Source organism: Mytilus trossulus, chromosome 1 (assembly GCF_036588685.1).
Source record: "Mytilus trossulus isolate FHL-02 chromosome 1, PNRI_Mtr1.1.1.hap1, whole genome shotgun sequence".
Taxonomy (NCBI): Eukaryota; Metazoa; Mollusca; class Bivalvia; order Mytilida; family Mytilidae; genus Mytilus; species Mytilus trossulus.
The window spans coordinates 103,565,569-103,589,588 of NC_086373.1; the positions used below are offsets into that span (position 1 = coordinate 103,565,569).

Consider the following 24,020-nt stretch of genomic DNA (forward strand, 5'->3'; position numbering starts at 1 on the left):
TCCAGCAGGTACAGGTATATTGGTTTCTAGTGGATAGTTGTCTCATTGGAAATCATAACACTTTCCTTATATTATTTGGTGGACAAGAAATGCATGATTTTGAGTGTTTTAACACCACTTTTGAGCACCACATTTGGGCTATATTGTGGCAGCAAGTTTTTTTTGGTGGAGGAAGTCGGAGTGTCTGGAGAAAACCACTGACCTTCTATAGGATACTGACAATCCTAGTCAATAAAGATTGGAGTCAAGTGCACCAGCCCGAACGGGGTTCGAACTCACAACCTCAGTGTTGACTGGCTAGTGATTACAGTAGTAACTACTTAGACCACTCAGCCACCTAGGCTCCAGAAATGCATGAATGAATATAATATAAATTAGAGTTTATTTCTTTAAGAAATCATATTATATAAATAATATCCAAAACTTCTTTTGTAAATGACATTAAATATATTAAGAGACAAATTTATCCACATATTACATCTCAATTATAAATTTATAATTGAGATTTTTATAAAATAGTCTCCCTTTATGACACTGTTAAAAATAGTCTCCCTTTATTACAGACTGCTTCAATCAATGAAAACTTCTCACCAAAAGAATAACTTTCAGTCATGACCAGTGTTTCGTAAAAGGTAATTTCACTTTTATTGATATTATCTTTCTTTACAGCTAGAATCATTTATATACATGTACTATAAAATGAGTTTTTATAAAAAAATTAATCAAAGTTTTTATCTTGCATTTACAATAATTCAGATTTGTTAGTTGCTGTTTTTCAAACAAATAGTACATAATTTTTCTCAATCTTTAAGCACTTTTAAAGTTTAATTCAAATGGAGTAGGACATGACCCAAAAGAGGTAAATGTTACTTTCCATTCCAAATCAACACTTTCTCAATTGAAACCTTGTAAACAAACTTGCCAATTTAACATTTTTTTCTTCAAATATGCATAAACTGCGCTTCAAAAAGTAGAAAAATATATCCGAAAAATAATAAGACTGTAAAAGACTACAAAATTTCTATAAAAAAACTGTGACTAAACATATTATATGGATCCGGTTAAAAAGGAAAACTGCTTACAATTTAAAGCTATAACATAAATATTATAATAGTAAAAGACTTTGGTGTGCATGTTTATTTTCTGATATTGCAATAATGATATAAACACATGTGTGTAAAAACATGTACCAGTACAGATTAATGACATTCTCCTATGATGTGTAAGGCATCACATGTTCTCTGTTATTGCAGAGTATTTTGTTGAACTAATGACTACAAACATAGATATAAATATCTTTGCCAATTTTTAGTGAAAAAAAAAATCCCTCAATAATGCAAAATGTTAATCAAAATTTTTTTTTTGTTAAACAAATGATGAAATCATCATCTTTAAAAGCATGCAGTTGTCATTCCTGGAATATTTTAACTCTAATAGTTTTCATTTCATAGGACTGATTTCATTCAGAAAATATGTCTTCAATTATCTATAATTTTATTTAATGAATTAAAAAGTACCAAGACAGACCTACATACTAACCACAGTGTATTCTGTTCTTAAATTACAACATAAATACAACTAAATGCCATAGATTCATTAAACAATATTCTGTGGTTTGCAATAAAACAATCAAGGTTTATGAAAAAGTACATGAACATCTGCAACGATCTTTCAAATATATATACAATTTGTGTGGATCTGGTTAATATGTGAATAAATATTGTTTAGGCATGTTATTTTATACAACTTTATAGTTTCTTCTTTGAATTTTCCTACATGAACATTTTTCTAAAAATTCTTATCGTTCTTCCCCTTTGCCTTTATCATCCTTCTGACTAGGTCTGACAAATACAAATAACATATATATCTTTTTTATTAAAATTAAAGTAATAACTTTTTTGTAAAAATATTCACAATTAGGACAGGTATAAACTATCATTAATAACAAAAATCGTTACTAAAAAACATTTATATCTAATGTGTATTTACATATCTCTAAATCATAAATTATCAATATTGCTACACAAACAGTTAGTGATTTGAGTTGTCAGATTGATTATCACAATGGAATCCTAATCACCGGCTGACAACCATTCTCATTATTCAAACTATAGATTCAATTCAGATTTTAAATTGAACATGTATATTCATAGTCTCTTTGAAGAAGAAAAAATGTTATATGTAAATCTTCTGTAAATCTGCTGAATCCATTATTAAATACAATCACCAGCTTCACATTCCTGTTCAGGACACTGCCACAGTACACAGTTTCCCACACAACTATAGCATATAAGAAACACAGCTGCTAAGAACACAATACTGCAGATTGTACAAGGTTTCCTTTCCAGGAAGAAGCTAGTCAAATACAACACCAGGAACATAGCATGGTTATAGATTAATGCTGGACTCAGTGGTTTAGGGATCAATAACACTGGTATTAACCACTGAAGACAATACATGGTGATTATAGGGTATCAATGTCCCATCATATGTAGAGAACCTGAAAAACATATATAGCATGGTTATAGATTAATGCTGGACTCAATCGTTTAGGGATCAATAACACTGGTCTTAACAACTGAAGACAATACATGGTGGTTATAGGGTATCAATGTGCCGTCATATGTAGAACCTGGAAAAATAAGATAAACATATAATCATTCTAAACTACAGGTATCTAAGTTCTATATATACTGGGATTTAAATGTAAATTGATCTAAGGATACCAATAGAACTTTTTGGTTAAACTTTAAGTAAAGGCAAAAGATTCAACTAGTGCAGATTTCCTTTTGCAATATTAAATGGGGATTTGATTATTCTCTTAGAGTTGTAGTCTGTCATCTCTTTCTTGCATGAAGAAATCATTCTTGTTTCACACTGCATAATTTGATAAAGTGTGATATGAAGACTGTTAAAATGATTGGCATATACACCATTATGAGACGAAATATAACACTATTTCATTGGTTACATGTTTGTAGGTCATTGATATGGCTATTTAGAGATCTGTTCCCCTTGATCTGAGAATCTGCACCAGTTGAACCTTAAACATCATACAATAATAATTTTTCCATTGTGGTGTCAGAAATTTTGTAGTGTGGAGACAAAATTATATGTGAACCTTTGTGATGTCCAGTAATGACAGACAAATAGCAATAAGTGTATGTAGGTATTGAGTCCATTTTCCTAGGTCTGTTTGCCCTGAGTTCGTTTGCTCTGGGTTGGTTCTCCATACTTTTATTTTAAAATATAATATATTAAGGGAATATAAGTTAAATTAACTTATTCAGATAATTGAAGGGTACAAATTTTTGCCATTCATGAAAAAACATGGAAATATTTAAAAGTTGATGGCTTATTTTGGAGCATTAGATTACATAGTTGTTTCATGATATACTAATAATTCTCACAATTATAATCCTGAAACTAGTAAAAACTTGTTTTAGGCAAACTGTTGGGACCATCATCCCCAAAACCATTCAAACTTTCCTTTTGTTGTATTGAACCTTCATAAAAAAAAATCTTAGAGATCCATTCACTTTTAAAGTTATTGCCCAGAAACAAAATTGTGTCTTCAAGCGATGATGACTCAGACGACGACATCATACCAGTATACGATCAGAATTATTTTTTTGAGGTTGCATAAAAATTAAAATGAGGGTGAATGGACCCTGGGTGAACCGGTATCAGGACAAACAGGTAATAGGGGAAATGAGAATCAGGGCGAACAGACCCAGATTCATGTACATGTATTGCCAGGGCAACAATTTTTTAACAGTGTCAGTGTGATCACAGTGACAGAGTGATGTTTCGCTGTTGTCGTCAAAGCATTGGAGGTTGAAATCTGTGTGTGTTGAGGGCCAGATATCTTTAAACAGTCCAGAATAAACAAAGAATGCACTTGAAGACTTATATTTTCTAAGGGGTAAGTCCAAGGTGGAACAGATTTTCTAATTTTCTAAGCATGTAAAATTTATGTTTTCCATAGTATTTTGTATATTATTTCGTCCTGCTGAGTTCATCACGTGTTGTTGCAGAACCATACTGAGAATGTTATCGTAAGACGTAGTATTTACCTATTTTTTTCTTGGAAGAAAATAAAAAAATGTAAACAGGTGCTTGATTTTCACTTCCGGTTAAAAATTAACTAAAAACCCAAAACAAATATGTATGATGTTAGTTTTTTGACGTCTTTGTCTCCTTTCAATCTAAATTTAATATCCATAATCGCTAATAAATTATGATATATATAATTATGTTATTAATTAGAAAACATGCAAATAAATCATAGTTTTGGTATTTAAACGTAAGCTTTTTATTTTTGTCTTGGTTATTAGATGTACCTTAGAAATGTAAACACATGTGTGAAATGAAATATGTTGCAATAAGTAAATGATACAGCTGTACTCTTCAAAATGGGGAAAAACAAGGCTAAAGGTAAATATTAGTTTTTATGTAAACAATTTTCACACTAAATAAACCCAACATAAACTTATTAGAGAGTGTTGACTCAGATTAAAAAGTATTTACATATTGACATGTTAGCTAAGTACTGTTTTTATCTAAAACATGTATATGATATATACATGCAGTATAAGTTGTTATTGCTCCAAGTTGTTCCATCCTAAGTTGATCCGTCTTTATATTTGAATGATTAATGAATTAATTATGTTGCTCGACTCAACAATTATTTGTTTTATAGTGGCATTGGAGACAAATAAATGTTCCTCCATCATTTGATCATTTGGAACAATATCCCTAATGCGCCTTGAAATGAGGAACTCAAAAGTATCCCTAATGCGCCTTGAAATGAGGAACTCAAAAGTTGTGTGTAAACAAAAAATCTCTGTAGTGGTATTTGACACATTTCTATGATAAACAAATGACTGTCGCTGAACTATTTGTGTTACAAGGCAGCACTCACACCCGCAGAGTGGAAAGGGATTAATATAAGTTGCAAAACTTGTTTCCCAATCCACTATAAATAAATATGTTTAAACTAATCGTGTTAATTTAGAAAGTAAGGGAACACAGAATAAATGTGTAAAAAGAATGGAGCTATTAAATGTGTTCAAAGTATTAAATTTTCAAAGAACTTTAATATTGTGTTAAAAATATGATTTTTTACCACGAGGAGCCACATTGCAAAAGGATACTCAGGGTTTGCTAATTTAAGGAAAAATGAATGGCATTTTGTACCCCGAAAATTAAACCACATAATTATGTAAAAATGTCTCAGCTTCGAAACAAGCCATCATATGTATACAAGTTTACAATATGGGCTGAGCAACAGAAGAAAACTTTATCATTACCGCCTACAATGTATGGAGAAACAATTACGCATATTGACCCATGAACTTATATGGTGGAGGACTTCAAAATGATCTGAATTAGTGATAAAAGAATTCACCATGTACAATGATGTAAATAATTACAAAACCTCAAAATACATTGCAAGTTTTACAAATTTATTCAAGCTATGCCATGCATGCATAGACATTGCATTGTGCTTTCATAGTTGTGTCTATTTATGCCATGTTATATGTCATGACCGGTGTATTACGTATATGTATGTATTTTTTATAGTTCAGCTAATTGAACAAGTTATTTATCTGTTTACAGAAATGTCTGATATAAACTTAAAAGATAAAACTTTTTACTAATGAAAATTACCTCAAATATTCTTTATCTTAAGGAAATTATGCTGGATTTTCCAGAGAAGAACTTCTGGTGATGACAGTAACAGAGGTTGTTAATCAGTTAATACAAGCCCATGAACAGAACAAAGATGTTAATTTAAATAGGTAATCAACTTAAATTCTTGACAGTTCAGCACCCAGACAAATCGGTACCCTGACAAATCGGCACCTACCATAGACAAATCGGCACCCGTGAAAGACAAATTGGCATCCAGACAAATCGCCACCTAACATAGACAAATCGGCACCTTATAAGTTGTATTTTTTTCTGTAAAAAAGAAATACATTTTCCTGATAACAAGATAGCTCCGTCATCTGCAAACTGTGAAATTTGCAGATGACGGAGCTATCTGGCTAGAAAGAGCATCAGGTTACGGTTACGGTTATATGGTTTTGGTGGACGGCTTACCAACTGGTAATTGCGCCCTGGTAACTAAATTTAGAATTAGACCATTATAGTAATATTTTACTTTGGAGATAATTCCATTTAAATAAAAATTTTAGAAGATAAATATATATTCAAGGCGACTCTCTTTGTTTACAGGTGGTGCGCCTTATCAACCTATACTAGTTAAAACTTATTGTATAAAATTTTAAAAAAAATAAAACTAATATAACAAATGCATGTTTGGGTTTTTTTTGTTTTTTTTTTTAACTTTTATAAGGGGTTGTGAAATTTGATTTTTGAGACTTAGGTTTTTACCCTATACTTTTTCATCTAATTTTTAACTAGCATCCCAGAAGTGTTGACCTTTATATACGTTTCTAGGTATTTACTCATTATGGCTTGCACACGCTGTTATGTTTAAGGCTTTTAATATTAAAACAATAAAATATTGTTTTCAAGTATTGTGTTGTGTTAACAGATGTAAAAATTTCCACATTATTAATCCTTTTATCTAGAAAAGTTTTAACACTTAAATATTCATTTTGTGTGTTCATGTTTTATATTTTTTTCACTGTCTGTGTGTATATTTGGTTTAACAATAATAATAATAATAATAATAATAATAATAATAATAATGATAATAATTATAATAATAATAATATTATGATTTAATTATGGTTCAATTTAATAATGTTTATTCAAACAACAACTATCAACAACATATCTAACAATCAATTATGATTTAATTAAATTATGTTTATTCGTACATAATATTTAAGAGCTTAATTAAAAGATGATTATTCTTTTTGTAATGCATATTTTATATACAAATAATAATATCTATGCAACAATTCTTTAATTTTTGATAATAAATTTATTTTTAAAAACGAGGTGCCAGATTGTCTTGGTGCCGATTTGTGCGGATACCGAAATGTCCAAAATGGATGCCGAAATGTCTTCGGACTTGGGTGCCGATTTGTCTGGGTGCCGATTTGTCTTGTTACCAATCAACTTGGGGCTATATCAGGAAAAAACAGAAGGCAGATTTTAAAGGCTATTTTTTTAAGACCTACAAACCATACAGTTTTATTAAAGATCTTTAGATTAGGATTAAATTTTGTACTATTTTCTAACTGGCTTACCTTACCCTCCATACATTTTGTTAGGAAGAACCATTAGTTGCATTGAACATATATTTGACCAAAATAGAAACAAACTTGCATGATTTCCCTCATTGTCAGCATTATATTTCTTTTTCTATATGTAGCGTAAAAGAAGACATTGATATACTCTGAAATTCTAAATTTTGTCAGTACATTTATTATGGTTTGCTTTTAAAGCCAAGTTTATGAAAAGGTGAAATAATGGAAGTACTTTTTATACGACCGCAAATTTTGAAAAAATTTTCGTCGTATATTGCTATCACGTTGGCGTCGTCGTCGTCGTCGTCGTCGTCGTCGTCGTCGTCCGAATACTTTTAGTTTTCGCACTCTAACTTTAGTAAAAGTGAATAGAAATCTATGAAATTTTAACACAAGGTATATGACCATAAAAGGAAGGTTGGTATGGATTTTGGGAGTTTTGGTCCCAACATTTTAGGAATTAGGGGCCAAAAAGGGCCCAAATAAGCATTTTCTTGGTTTTCGCACTATAACTTTAGTTTAAGTTAATAGAAATCTATGAAATTTTGACACAAGGTTTATGACCACAAAAGAAAGGTTGGGATTGATTTTGGGAGTTTTGGTTTCAACAGTTTAGGAATTAGGGGCCAAAAAAGGGCCCAAATAAGCATTATTCTTGGTTTTCGCACAATAACTTTGGTTTAGGTAAATAGAAATCAATGAAATTTGAACACAATGTTTATGTCCACAAAAGGAATGTTGGTATTGATTTTGGGAGTTTAGGTCCCAACAGTTTAGGAATTAGGGGCTAAAAAGGGACCCAAATAAGCATTTTTCTTGGTTTTCGCACCATAACGTTAGTATAAGTAAATAGAAATCTATGAAATTTAAACACAAGGTTTATGACCATAAAAGGAAGGTTGGTATTGATTTTGGGAGTTTTGGTCCCAACAGTTTAGGAAAAAGGGGCCCAAAGGGTCCAAAATTAAACTTTGTTTGATTTCATCAAAATTGAATATTTGGGGTTCTTTGATATGCCGAATCTAACTGTGTATGTAGATTCTTAACTTTTAGTCATGTTTCCAAATTGGTCTACATTAAGGTCCAAAGGGTCCAAAATTAAACTTAGTTTGATTTTGACAAAAAATGAATCGGTTGGGTTCTTTGATATGTTGAATCTAAAAATGTTCTTAGATTCTTGATTATTGGCCCAGTTTTCAAGTTGGTTAAAATCTGGGTCCAAAATTAAACTTTATTTGATTTCATCAAAAATTGAATAAATGGGGTTCGTTGATATGCCAAATCTAACTGTGTATGTAGATTCTTCATTTTTGGTCCCGTTTTCAAATTGGCCTACATTAAGGTCCAAAGGGTCCATAATTAAACTAAGTTTGATTTTAACAAAAATTAAATTCTTGGGCCTCTTTGATATGCTGAATCTAAACATGTACTTAGATTTTTGATTATGGGCCCAGTTTTCAAGTTGGTCCAAATCAGGATCTAAAATTATTATATTAAGTATTGTGCAATAGCAAGTCTTTTCAATTGCACAGTATTGTGCAATGGCAAGAAATATCTAATTTCACAATATTGTGAAATAGCAAATTTTTTTTTTAATTAGAGTTATCTTTCTTTGTCTAGAATAGTAAGCAAGAAATATCTTATTGCAAGATTTTTTTTTAATTGGAGTTATCTTTCTTTGTCAAGAATCAACTTAAATCTTTGTTATATACAATATACAATGTATATTCACTTTTTACTACCAACTGATAAATTTAAATAATCTTTACCATTCAGTGATAACAAGCAGTTTTTTTACATCTTAATATTTTATGATGTATTTAAATGAGTAGTTATTGTTGCAAACTCCATTAGAATATTTTAATTGAGATTAGTTTTGGAATAAGGGAAAGGGGGATGTGATTAAAAAATTGGGTTCAATTTTTGTCATTTGAAATTTCATAAATAAAAAGAAAATTTCTTCAAAAATTTTTTTGAGAGGATTAATATTCAACAGCATAGTGAATTGCTCTAAGAGAAAACAAAAATTTAAGTTCATTAGAACACATTCATTCTGTGTCAGAAACCTATGCTGTGTCAACTATTTAATCACAATCCAAATTTAGAGCTGAATCCAGCTTGAATGTTGTGTCCATACTTGCCCCAACCGTTCAGGGTTCAACCTCTGCGGTCGTATAAAGCTACGCCCTGCGGAGCATCTGGTTCTTGTTGTAAAAACACACAAAAACAATTAGAATTGAATGTAGCAAAATCTTAGACTGTTTACAGTTATACATAAACATGTATTATAAAAAAAAAAAGAATAATAAAACTAAATGTGTAAATTTTATAAACTCTTAATAATCCATTAATTAAGATTGTCTTTTCTTTTAGACTTAAATGTAATGTATCAAGTAAATATGGACTACCAAGTCAACCAAGGTTAGTTGATATTATAGCAGCCGTACCACAGCAATATAAAAAGGTATGTATAGAAAGTAATTTCTTAATGAATGCAAGAATTAATATCATTGTAGTTTCTATTGTAAAACGTTAACCAAGAATACTGTAAAGAGTTTTACAAAAAATCAAATCTCACTAATGAAGTTGTTTGAAAGTCATGAACAAGTCAGTTTACTAACGATAAACTTTAGTGGTAAGATTTTTTGTGAAATGCATCAGTGATTGATAATAAAAAGAAGTAATTTGAACTTTTAAACATCTTTTTGTCTATAATTATCTCCTTTGTTTAATGTCAAAGTAGAGGAAAGTTGCATTATTTTAAATTGAATGTTGAAACTACCTGGTAACTGAAAACAAGGAATAACATTATTCTCTGATCTTTTGAAATATTTTTAGATTTAAACTCCTAAACATATAGATTTTGTAGAATGCACATAATATTTTGAAAAAACTTAATTTTGTTTTAATCATAGTATAAACCCAAACACCAGATCATAGCTAATATTGTTGTCAGATCATTTTCATTTTTAAGATAAAAAAAACTATCAGAGAATACCAAATAAGGGTTTTATGTATAACCTAATCCAAGTTTTGTCCTTAGTGAAAATGAAGGTCAGAATTCAACTTCACAGCCTTCATTGCATTATAATGTACACTTAAGAGCTACTCTTATCTTTACAGGTATTGGTACCAAAACTTAAAGCCAAACCAATCAGAACAGCTAGTGGTGTAAGTTCGTAATTTTTAAAATAAAATCAAATCTTAATATTTCATGACAATTTTTTATGATGCTTATTTCCAAGTTATTAATTTCTGTTTGTTAATGAAATAATTTCTTTTGGTTTCACTAGTTGGTAGTGACTGTGACTCAATTTTCATGGAATTTTCATATTTAATGTTAGTGTGCTACGTGTATTAAAACCTGCACATAACTTCTTTTCAACATTGAGTCCATTATAATTAAAACAGGTGAGACATTTCAGTATGTGCACTCTTGTGTTATGTAAATTAACACAGTTACACAAATATAGTGTGGACACAAAAAGTTTATTTAGTTGAAGGCAATTTGTCACTGTGCAAGACTTGTACAACCTATGTGTACTTGAATGTTGATTGCCTATTCATTTTTCAATGATCATATATAGATATAAGAAGATGTGTTATGAGTGCCAATTAGACAATGCTCCATCCAAGTCACAATTAGTAAAAAGTATACTATTATAGGTCAAAATACAGTATTCAACACACAGCCATGGCTCACACCAAACAGCAAGCTACGTAAAGGGTCCCCAAAATGACGAATGTAAAACCATCTAAACTGGAAAACCAATGTTCTAATCTATATACACACTGTATATAATACAGGAGAAACACTTATGAACCACATCAACAAACAACAACTACTAATCATTGGGTTCCTACTTTTCTTGTAAGAAGATAAAATTGTGTTCCATTACAGATAGCAGTTGTTGCTGTGATGTGTAAACCTCATAGATGTCCACATATAGCAATGACAGGAAACATTTGTGTGTAAGTTACTCTTATAGATTAGAAGTCAACTTAAAAGATATTTTCAAAAGTTTCACATGGAAAAATTGCTGAATTTGACATTTCTCTACTTTAGTTTGCCTAAAAAAATTGTTATGAAACTTTTACACAATGCTTATTACCACCAAACAAAGATCAGTTTGTAATTGGGTGGCATTTTATTTCACTGTTCTTGAGTTACCGGTAAGTCCCTTTATAAATTGAAACATTGCAGAATTTGCTATATGTTTACAAGTAGGTGCATCTTTGTCCCATGGACACACTCTTCATTTTGTATAACAAAATTTTAACAATGGTCCATTTATGAATTTTTTGAAAAAAGCAGATGATACAGAATTTGCAATGTTTTTAATGATGAATTTGTACATGGTAAATATAAATATACAATGTATACATTTCAGTGTTCTCCCCAGATATTTCATTTAGCATCCTGGTAAACAGGGGAAATTGAAATACCATCTTGTTTCCAAAAATTATAGCATCACATCCATAACATAATCTATAAGAAAAACACTTCAGATAGCATCACATTTAAGATTATAGCATCACATTACCATGATGCTAAAAGGCCCTGGGGAGAACACTGCATTTCTGTTGGTTTGTTTTAGATATTGTCCAGGAGGTCCAGACTCTGACTTTGAATACTCCACACAATCCTACACAGGATATGAGGTTAGTTTAGTTTTTTTTTTTTAAGTCTACAATTAGTTGTAATTGGAATATCCTAGGAAAGCCAACTGTGTCCTTATTACATCAGAAAGCCATTAGGACATTTTGGTGTATTGCACAGAAATTTCTACCCATGTGACGTTCTTCTTTTACTGATAAAGGAATGCAAAATAACATTCCTTATCGCTATGAAAGTTATTCACAATGGTTATTACCACATAACACAGATCCAGTTTGAATTTTGGTGGTGTCACAATATCCATTCTAGAGTTATGCCCCTTTGCAAGGTGGAAAAATGCTGAATTTTTCGTTTTCTTTCTCTAACCTTAGTTTGCCTCCATCAAATGGTATGAAACTTATACACAATGCTTATCACCTCAAAATACAGATCAAGTTAAATTTTGGTGGTGTCACTTTAACCATTCTAGAGTTATGCCCCTTTACAAATGAAAAAATTGCTAAATTTTTTGTTTCCATTCTGTAACCTAAGTTTGCCTCACCCAATACTTATTACCACATATTTCAGATCAAGTGCAAATTTGGTTATTATCACTTTTACCGTTCTACAGTAATGTCCCTTTATAACTTTATATGATGTGCAAGCAGGAATAGTATCTATCCAGGGGCGGATTTAGGCGGGGGCGTGGCGGGCGTGCGCCCCCCCTAAAATTTGCAAAGTATGGGTTGTTTTCAACTTGTTTCAGTATCAGAAGAGACCATTCCTTCTTAACATTCAATGTATAAAACAGTCAGTTTAACCAGGGACTCTCTATACCAAGAAACTTAGTAACAGAATCAACACGTTTACTTATCAACTGACCTACTATTTATTCAAGTTCTATAAATATTATATACTTTAAAGGAAGGTGTCTGACTGAAAAATAAAAAAAATGTTTAAGCAGTTAAAGTACAAAAAATTGTTACATTGTATTTGCCGTTTTTATAATTAATTTCTTTGATAATCGAAGTGCCGAATTATGTGTACCGTATTACATGCATGGCCGGTATCCCCACAAAATAAAATTAACTTCGAAAATGCATCTCATTCTGATTTTAGTGGTTTGTGGCGAACACAGTTTATATAAAGTCTGGCACGACCTCCGAAAATCCAAAAAGTATAAACATATTATGAAAGGGCAATTGAAAATCACGGCGAAAAGTAGAAATTTTCGTTTGCAAAATCTAATTCTAGTATCTAGTATTGGTCATGTGAGCTGATGTGATCTGTCTTGTCTCGCTTTGCTTTCGTGATAAAGTAATTCTTAAGTGAACCGGTTTCATTTCACATAATTGAAACCATGTTGAATGGCTAAGACACATTGACGATCTGCAAACAAGGGCTTCTTATTTTTGTGATGTTTCTGTTTTTTTGTTTATCATAAATACCAGCACCAATGTCTTTCAAGGATTGATTGACAGATATTTATGACCTGATATTGAGATATAGATTATTTTAGAAGTGCTGGTGTCTTGAGTGTAGATTAGTTGGCATAGGAACACAGAATCAAAGTAAAATGCTCGCATGATCTTCAGCTTCTGTGTTGGGCTGCAGCTTTATAAACTCTACCATAGATATGCAGAATGAATCTCTTACAAGTAGTGCGTAAGATTGTTGAAGATTTTGCAAGTTTGTAGGAGACCTTGCCATCATAACTGAGAGGTTTTTCGCGGAACAGGAATATATTGTTTTACATCTGTCCGTCCATGATACTAATGATTGTAGATTGTTGTCAGGTTAGATTTAGGTGGTTTCTACTTGAAACTTTAATTTCTTGCTGACTGTATCTCACAATAGTTTCGAAATACCTACATTGCACCCCTTTAGAAGAATTTTCCCAAAAAAATAACCTCAAAAAATTTTTCGCCTCGCTCCGCTCGGCGAAAATAATAATTGCGCCCCCCCTAATCTGAAATCCTGGATCCGCCACTGCTATCTGTGTCCCTTGGACACAGTTCCCATTTATTTTAACAAGAATTTTAATTCTGGGTGATTTGCAAATAATTTTGGGGCTCATATGAAATTAAATATCCTATAAAACATTCATCAATTGACCAAAATTGGTATCCATGAAAAACAATAATTACACAGTATTTGAATGAAAGGTTATTTATTGTCTTTTACCATGTATATCATTACAGCCAACCAGTATGAGAGCCATCAGAGCTAGATATAATCCATATTTACAGACAAGACACAGGGTTGATCAGGTAATATATTTATCTTAAAGGATGTGGTATAACATGATTTGCTATTAAACTTTAGAAGCAAAAAATAAGTTTTTAATAAGCTAACCATTATAGAAGCTTACGATGAAATTTTTTCTAAGAACTTGCTGGTGCTATGCTCCAAGATACAGGGTTTTGCTTAATGGACTGTAGATTGATTGCAGAAACTACTCCTTACTGTATTATTGATGCAACATTTAACACACAATGTAGCATTGACATTGGAAAAATGTTCCATTGTTATTTTTTATTGGGGTATTTTAAAAAATGGGGGATAAACTTCAGAATACGGATTCAGACTTGCATTCTTTTCATTCTGAAATAACCAAACAAGAAGAAATTAGCTGTTTACAAATCTCAGGACACTATATACAATTTCTACTATCCTAATCAGAGATTTGAAATTAGGCAAAATTTAACAGCATGTGATATACTATTTCTATTTTAAGCTGAAACAGCTTGGACACAGTGTAGATAAAGTAGAGTTTATTGTTATGGGTGGTACATTTATGAGTTTACAAGATGAATACAAAGATTATTTTATCAGAAATCTCCATGACGCTCTGTCAGGACACACAAGTAGTACAGTTGATGAAGCTGTCAGGTAAATCAATATAAATTATGTCCATTGATTAATTCCTATGTTCAGTTTGATATATAAATATAAATATGTAAAACACTGATATATTGGCATATCAAAAAAGGATATATATGACATAATGATATGCCAGATATTACATTTATCACTGTTGCCACTGTCTAAACCACTCTGATTAGCTCAACATAAACTTGCAAAATACAGCTTTGTGATGTCGAATTGACACAGACTAAATATCTTTGACCCAGACTTATCATCAACATCATAATGCTTAAACTGATAATGATAAGTTAAACCAACCGTGTTTTACTTTTACTTGAGTGATGAATTTTACTCTCCTGTGTATACTGTTGATATTTTTAAATTGCATACATTTAATCTTTACCTAAAGGGGACTGTTCAACATCTAGAATCACCCCTTATATAGGCGAAGTGTCTTTATAGTTTAGAAAAGATTTTATATTATATGGTTTAAGCAGGAATTGCCTCCATACTAAGTCGATTACAAATAAGCTGGTTATCCAAATTAGATGTGTATAGGGGAGGGAAATCATCAACGAGTTAAAAACGAATAAAGTGCTGACTTTGATTTAATATTTTGTTTATTTAGATATTCAGAGAAGAGTATGACAAAGTGTATTGGTATCACCATAGAAACCAGACCTGACTATTGTTTAAGGAAACACATCAGGTAATAGTTGAAACAAGTTTATTTCTTAAAAAAGCTTACTATTTTTGTTGAGTTTGCAACTTCTGTGGCAAAAGAGAGACATATATATAGATCCTACATTCTGTTGTCTGTGGCGTCCACAAATATTCACTCTGTGGTTCAATTTTTATACGACCGCAAAATTTGAAAAAAATTTCGTCGTATATTGCTATCACGTTTGCGTCGTCTTCGTCGTCGTCCAAATACTTTTAGTTTTCTCACTCCAACATTTTAGGAATAAGGGGCCAAAAAGGGCTGAAATAAGCATTTTCTTGGTCTTCACACTATAACTTTAGTTTAAGTTAATTGAAATCTATGAAATTTTGACACAAGGTTTATGACCACAAAAGAAAGGTTGGAATAATTTTGGGAGTTTTGGTTCCAACGGTTTAGGAATTAGGGGCCAAAAAGGGACCCAAATAAGCATTTTTCTTGGTTTTCGCACCATAACTTTAAGTATAAGTAAATAGAAATCTATGAAATTTAAACACAAGGTTTATGACCATAAAAGGAAGGTTGGTATTGATTGTGGGAGTTTTGGTCCCAACAGTTTAGGAATAAGGGGCCCAAAGGGTCCGAAATTAAACTTTGTTTGATTTCATCAAAAATTTAAGGATTGGGGTTCTTTGATATGCCGAATCTAACTGTGTATGTAGATACTTAATTTTTGGTCCCGTTTTCAAATTGGTCTACATTAAGGTCCAAAGGGTCCAAAATTAAACTTAGTTTGATTTTGACAAAAATTGAATCGGTTGGGTTCATTGATATGCTGAATCTGAAAATGTACTTAGATTCTTTATTATTGGCCCAGTTTTCAAGTTGGTCCAAATCGGGGTCCAAAATAAAACTTTGTTTGATTTCATCAAAAATTGAATAAATGGGGTTCTTTGATATGCCAAATCAACTGTGCATGTAGATTCTTCATTTTTGGTCCTGTTTTCAAATTGGTCTACATTAAAGTCCAAAGGGTCCAAAATTAAACTTAGTTTGATTTTAACAAAAATTGAATTCTTGGGGTTCTTTTCTTTGATATGCTGAATCCAAACATGTACTTAGATTTTCGATTATGGGCCCAGTTTTCAAGTTGGTCCAAATCAGGATCTTAAATTATTATATTAAGTATTGTGCAATAGCAAGAAATTTTCAATTGCACAGTACTCAGCAATAACAAGAAATCTTCACTTGCACAGTATTGTGCAATAGCAAGAAATTTTCAATTGCACAGTATTGCACAATAGCAAGAAATCTTCAATTGCACAGTATTGTGCAATAGCAAGTATATTCAATTGCACAGTCTTGCGCAATAGCAAGAAATATCTGATTGCACAATATTGTGCAATAGCAAGAAATTTCAATTGCACAGTCTTGCGCAATAGCAAGAAATATCTAATTGCACAATATTGTGCAATAGCAAGAAATTTCAATTGGAGTTATCTTTCTTTGTCAAGAATAGTAGTTGAATCAACTTAAATCAATGTTTCAAACAATATACAATGTATATTCACTTTTACTACCAACTTATAAATTAAAACAATCTTTACCATTCAGTGATAACAAGTACTTTTTTAACATTTTGATATTTTATGATGTATTTAAATGAGTGATTATTGTTGCAAACTCCATTAGAAATTTGAATTGAGGTCGGTTTTGGAATAAAGGAAAGGGGGATGTGGAAAAAAAATTGGGGAGGGGGGGGGGGGGGGTCAATTTTTCTCATTTGAAATTTCATAAATAAAAAGAAAATTTTTCAAACATTTTATTGAGAGGATTAATATTCAACAGCATAGTGAATTGCTCAAAGGCAAACCAAAAATTTTAAGTTCATTAGACCACATTCATTCTGTGTCAGAAACCTATGCTGTGTAAACTATTTAATCACAATCCAAATTTAGAGCTGAATCCAGCTTGAATGTTGTGTCAAAACTTACCCCAACCGTTCAGGGTTCAACCTCTGCGGTCGTATAAAGCTGCGCCCTGCAGAGCATCTGGTTTGAAAATTGAATACATTCTTAAACTATCCTGGATTTCTACCATTCTTGGACAGAAGCTTGTTTATGATCATAAGATAGTTTCAAAAAGTAAATTTTGTAAAAAAAAACTTTTAGGTTTTCTGCCAATTAGATCTTTTTTTGTTTGTTTAAATGTTGAGTACATTTTTCAGTGACATGTTAAAGTATGGTTGTACCAGATTGGAGATTGGTGTACAGAGTGTCTATGAAGATGTAGCTAGGGACACAAATAGGTAGATATATAATCTTGAATTCATTTGAAAATGGTGTAATGGATAACTTTCATATTTTTGTAAAAAGAGATAAAGGTTATACCTCAAAAAGACTGCAACTTAATGACAAAAACAAAAGCTATTTAGAAGGCACATACAGTCTTCAATAATAGGCAGGCTTTTACATTTTTTGTCAATGTCTAAATTATCCTGAGTTTAAAGTTATAAATAAATTACAACAGTAGCAATGAAAAGCTGCTTTCCTCACTAAGTTTTCGAAATAAGGAAACAGCAGTACTGCTTTAAATTTAAAGTTATGAGTGAGGTAAAAAACAAAAAACTCACCAGCATAATGAGCATGTTTTAGATGTTTTAGTAGAAATTTTTAAATACATCTTCAGTTATGAAAAATGGTAAAATTTCATCATTCTTTATTTAACTTAAATAATGTTACAGTCAGAATATATTTTCCATATCATTGCATTTAACTTTCTATTTCCAGAGGTCATACTGTTAAAGCAGTTTGTGAGTCATTTCAGATGGCAAAGGATGCTGGGTTTAAAGTTGTAGCTCATATGATGCCTGATTTACCTAATGTTGGATGGGAAAGAGATATAGAACAATTTATTGTATGTAACACTTTTCTTGGTAACACAGTATTAAGGAACACTTTGTATTAGTCACTTGATTTCCAAGTAAAATTTAATTATCAAAATTTTGATTCAAGACTCAACAGTCCTTACAATATAAAGTTGAATTTCAATCGCTAGTGTGTCTTAACATCAAAATAGACTTAGATTCATGATTGTGGATTTTTATGCTGCTTATTGGAGGGGGGCATTAAATCTACCCTTGCCTCCCTGTATGACCGTACATCTAGACATTGGTTTTGTCTCTAACTTTAGTTTGCTTCAACCAAATGTTATGAAAATTATAAACAATGCTTTTTACCACAAAACACAGATCAAGTTTGAATTCAGGTGGTATATATTTTTCTCTATTAAAGTTATACCCCATTACAAAAGGTAAAGTTACTGAATTGCTTATTACCACAGATCAAGTATGATTTTTGGTGGCATCATTTTACTGTTCTTGAGTTATGTCCCTTTACAAATGGATTAATTGCTGAATTTTTCGTTTACATTCTATAACGTAAGGTTCACCTGATATATGATACTCCCATATTGCTTTCAACCAATGGTATTAGATTTGTTATTATTATCTCAACCAATAGAATTCATATGTCATTTGCAGGAATTTTTTGAGAATCCTTCTTTTAGAGCTGATGGTTTGAAGATTTATCCAACACTAGTCATAAGAGGAACAGGTATGACAATACTTATATATATATATATATATAACGGATTACAAATGTGTCGAGGTTTGTGATTGGATAACAACACAGAGATGTCAGTATATATTCAGGAAACTGCCAGGGTGAATACGGGGAATAGACAATTTATCATAGACAGTGATAAAATCTTTTACAATGGGAGAAAACTTAACAAAAATAAATCTATTTTACATTTCTTAGGATGACTTTATTTCCAAAATATGTTGAAGTTTGTGACTTTATTGACTGCTCTGGTAGTAGTTTTTACCATTAAGTTATAGGAGTTTATATTTCTCATGTAAAAAAAACCTAAAAAACTGTATTTGAAAATGTACTTGCATGTCAAAGTGTTAAAGGTATTCTTTTTTTAATACAATTCCCTTAAAAATATTTCTCTTTTATGTCTCTTTTAATTAAGTATTAGATGTTACAGTACAGACTAAACACCATCACTAATCAAGCTAGATACTCTTTTCCTTAGATACAGTTTCTGATCAGCTGATGATTCTTAGACTTAAGGACATCAGTCTAAATGACTAATTTGGTTGTTGACTTTTCAATTTTTATTAAGGTTCTATAAAAGAAATCTACTCTGAAATTAAAATTACTAGTGAATTTATTATAATTGTTGCCTTTGAATCACTTTGGGTTTGTTGTTCATTTAGATGGTAAGTTTTATTTTTGAAGAATAAGCTTGTCAAACGAATTCAATGAAATATACCAAACAATGTGTTGTAATTGCAATATCTTTTAATTTTAGGGTTATATGAACTTTGGAAGACAGGGCGATATAAAAGTTATCCACCCAGCACACTGGTAGATCTGGTGGCCAGGATATTAGCTCTTGTTCCTCCTTGGACTAGAGTTTATAGAGTTCAAAGGTTAAGTTCTTGAAATAACATGGTTTAAAGATAATTTTTTCTTTGTCAAATCAATAATGCAGAAATGATACTGAAGTTTAGGCAACTCATAGACATTGAAATTTGCATCATCTAAAGGAAAGATGCTAGAATTTCTTGAAATTTGAGCTCTCAGAACAATACGATTAAAAAAAGAAAAAAAATCCCTTTTGACAAACAGTATTCAAAATGGGGGATGCTACATGTGATTTATTGTGACCATCTTCTACAAAAACATTTTATCCATGTTTCTTCATGAAAGATCTGTGCCATTGTGTTCAATCAATGTTTTATTTTGTTTTTAGAGATATACCTATGCCATTGGTTAGTTCTGGGGTTGAACATGGGAATTTGAGAGAGTTAGCCTTAGCTAGGATGAAAGATCTTGGAACTCAATGTCGTGATGTCAGGACAAGAGAAGTTGGTATACAAGAAATACATCATAAAGTCAGACCTTTTGAGGTATGATGTTACAATGTCACAACTTAATTTGAATCAACCATTCTTTTCATTGGATGATTAATGTTACTTTTGAAGATTTGAGGATGAAAAAAATAAGGGAGATTTACCTAATGTGGTCATCTGTAACTATGAATCTAATGTAGAAAGGTTTCTTAGATGTGGTATTCAAGCCATATCTGTACCTGATTAAGATGACTTTTATTTAGTCTACTGAAATAACAGAATTTTGACATCCCATTACCTCTAAACACATCAAAAATATTCCATATCTTTATAAGTAGCTAGTTAAGTGTTACAAATTATAACAATAGTCTTTATCAAAATAGAAATATCTGATAATGGTCAGGAAAGCGACAAATTCCAGATACACATTAATAATGGTCTAGTTTGTATGCAATGATCTTACTTTATAGAGATATCTAATTTAAAAAATAAAAAGAATTATCTCAATGGTTAAATGCTCTCTAGGAATTGTTTGTTGATGATTGTCATTGTTGAAAAGGCCAATTTACCAAAACTTCATTATCTATTTCTTAGTTTACAATATTTTTTCTTCAATAGAACAAATATATTTTAAGCAGAATAAACAATGAAGAGATTTGATAATTATATTTTAGGCTGAATTAATCCGGAGAGATTATGTGGCCAACAATGGCTGGGAGACATTTTTATCTTATGAAGATCCAGAACAAGACATTTTAATTGGACTTTTAAGATTAAGGAAGTGTTCTCCAGATACCTTTCGGCCAGAGTTAAAATCAGGCTGTTCTATTGTACGTGAGCTTCATGTGTATGGTAGTGTGGTTCCTGTACATGCTAGAGATCCTACCAAATTTCAACATCAGGTATATTTACATTCTATACTCAGACATTATGGAAGAAAAGTCCTTTGATTTGATTTGTATTATTAGAGATACATGTATTGAGAGGTTTTTGCTATAGAGAATATGGAGATGTGGTATGAATGCTAATGAGACATCTATTCATAAAGACCAAAGAACAGACATGTGAACAATTACATTATCATCGTTAAAAATTGAAACAAGGTCAGTTTTTGTCTCCCCTGTGAATAATACATAGAAGGTAAGTCATAGTTGTTTTCCAGTGACATTGTGGTCGTTGGCAGCCCTGCCCTCTTAAGGTCATGGTCTAGTAACTTTGAATTAATTATCAATTTATTCTTTGGAAAATGCAACCGCCCACCACACTCAATTTTGAAACAGGCATTTTTTATTTATAACAGACTAGACCATGGATATTTATTTATTTTTGTATTTCTCCTTGACCAAATACTATATTTAAGTAGCTTAAAATTAGGCAAAGATTTATCTTGTGTGTTTCAACTCTGTTAAAAAATTGAAAAGGATACAAATAACACAGAATGAATGTTTTTTTCAGGGGTTTGGCATGTTGTTAATGGATGAAGCAGAAAGAATAGCAAAAGAAGAACATGGCTCCTGTAAAATAGTTGTCATATCTGGTAGGTTAAAACAGTGTGCCTTTATTGAACTTATATAATATCCCTCCAATTTATGTCATATTTTTTAATCAGTTGTAAATTGAATGAAACAATCCCTTCCAGTAGAACTGATGATTTCATTTTATCCTATCTAAATGATGTTGCTAGTCAAAATTAGGCTATGCTAAAAAAGAAAGGCAATTTTCTTGTCGCTATAACTTTTATTTTGATTGATATTCAAATTTCACTTTTTGAATTGTGAGGTGAAAACTTAAAAATGTATTTATAGTAATATCACAAAAGATTTCCTCACAAGAAGATTTTTGGAAAAGACTATTTCTCCTTTTGAATCTTTTTGAAGTTAAGCATATGAAGGTACAGATATTTTGATATATTTATTATGTATTTGATACTTGTTATTTGCAGGTGTTGGGACAAGGAATTACTACAGGAAAATTGGATATGAACTAGAAGGACCTTATATGACAAAATCATTGTGATATTGACAGATGAATTGTGATATAAAATATCAATCTTATTAAAATAAGTTCTCATCACTTGCCCCTCGATTTTTTATATGTTGCCGTGTCACACAGCCACATATAAAAAAATATGTTGCCGTGTCACACGGCGACATATAAAAAATTGAGGAGCAAGTGCTGAGAACTTTTTTTAATAAGATTGATAAAATATTAGCAAACTTTTGGGAATGGTTGAGCTCTCTAAACTTATCTATACAAATTCCTATATGCTTGTTTTAGAATGTCAGGACCGCATACTAAAGTATGCAAGAAATACTTCTTATATTTGATCCAAGGAAATTGGCATCAACAAAAATTTATAAATACGCAGTATTGTATTTATTCATATTGAAATACATGGACAATTGTGTGATGTGTGTGTCAATTTAAATAAAAATGTATAGTGATAAAATCCAGGTCCCCAGCATCAGATATTGAATTGTTATTAACTGAGATGATATATGTCTTTCATGTCAAATATAAGGTTATTGGTAATATGATTATAAAACTGTTCAATGATATGTTATATATAATAAAGTCATGAAAGGAACAATTAAACATTCTAGTGTCAGCATTTTATTGAATATTTGTCTTAATTAGAAATCATACCACATCTCCTTATTGTTTAGCCTGCAAGGAAAGTAGCAGTACAAAATGTATATGAAGACATGGGTAACAATATCCTGAGGCAATGGCAGTGGCGGCAACTTCTGGTATAAAACTTTACATTTCAGAAGGTAGATGACCTGGATGCTGCATATCTTGTAGGATGATGCCTTATGTTACTAAGTTTCTGTCTTTCAAAAGTTGGATGTCCTTGACATCAATTTCATGGTTCAGTGACTGCTTATATTTGGTATATGGGTTCATTGAACTGTCTACATGTCTATCAAATAGGAATCACCTGACCTGATTTCATAGATCAAGGTTAAAGTTACATGATTAGGTCCGTTTCTTAAATACTAGGAGCAACAGGATACCTATATGTGGTGTATAGAATAACTGTAATTGGTACATGTCAGTCTGGCAGTTATCATCTGACCTTGACCTATTTTCATGGTTCATTGTTCAATGTTAACTTTTTGTTTTTCTGCTTGTTTTTAAGTACTATTAGCAATAGGACAACTATATTTATTGTATGGAATGATTGCATGGTGTGCATATCTGGCTGGCTGGTATCATCGGACCTTGACTTCAATTTCATGGTTCATTGTCAATGTTAAGTTTTTGTGTTTTTGTCTGTTTTTTCAAGGACTACAAGTAATTGGTCAAACATGTACAGTGTATACATGTCATTCTAGCTAGAAGCAGAAGGATACCTATATGTGGTGTATAGAATGACTGTTATGGGTACATGTCAATCTGGAAGGTATCGTCTGACCTTGACCTCATTTTCATGGGTCATTGGTCAATGTTAAGTTTTTGTGTTTCGGTCTGTTTTTCAAATACTGAAAAGTAATAGGTCAGCTCTATTTGTTAAATGAAATAATTGTAAGGTATACATGTCTGTCTGGCATGTATTATTTGACCTTAACCTCATTTTCCTGGTCAATGATACATTTTCCTCATATTTGGTGTACCGTGTATTGAATGAATGTATATGTATGTCTGTCTTGACTGTTTTATCTGACCATGACCTCATTATCATAAAACATTGATAAAGTTTAGTTTATGTGATACTTGTGGTAAAAACTTCATGGACTT

At 31.3% G+C, this 24,020-nt stretch overlaps 1 protein-coding gene across 1 annotated transcript; it reads left to right on the plus strand.

The window, feature by feature from the left end:
- Positions 1–4,337: 4,337 nt before the first annotated feature.
- Positions 4,338–22,877, plus strand: LOC134694724 (elongator complex protein 3). The gene is made up of 17 exons (XM_063555767.1): positions 4,338–4,437; positions 5,696–5,804; positions 9,603–9,693; positions 10,353–10,400; positions 11,131–11,201; positions 11,828–11,891; positions 14,028–14,096; positions 14,564–14,718; positions 15,323–15,403; positions 17,583–17,663; positions 18,145–18,271; positions 18,897–18,969; positions 19,736–19,856; positions 20,180–20,336; positions 20,954–21,181; positions 21,735–21,816; positions 22,222–22,877. Exons 1-17 carry the CDS (start codon positions 4,416–4,418, stop codon positions 22,293–22,295), a joined length of 1,653 nt encoding a protein of 550 aa, XP_063411837.1. The 5' UTR covers positions 4,338–4,415; the 3' UTR covers positions 22,296–22,877.
- Positions 22,878–24,020: the final 1,143 nt, after the last annotated feature.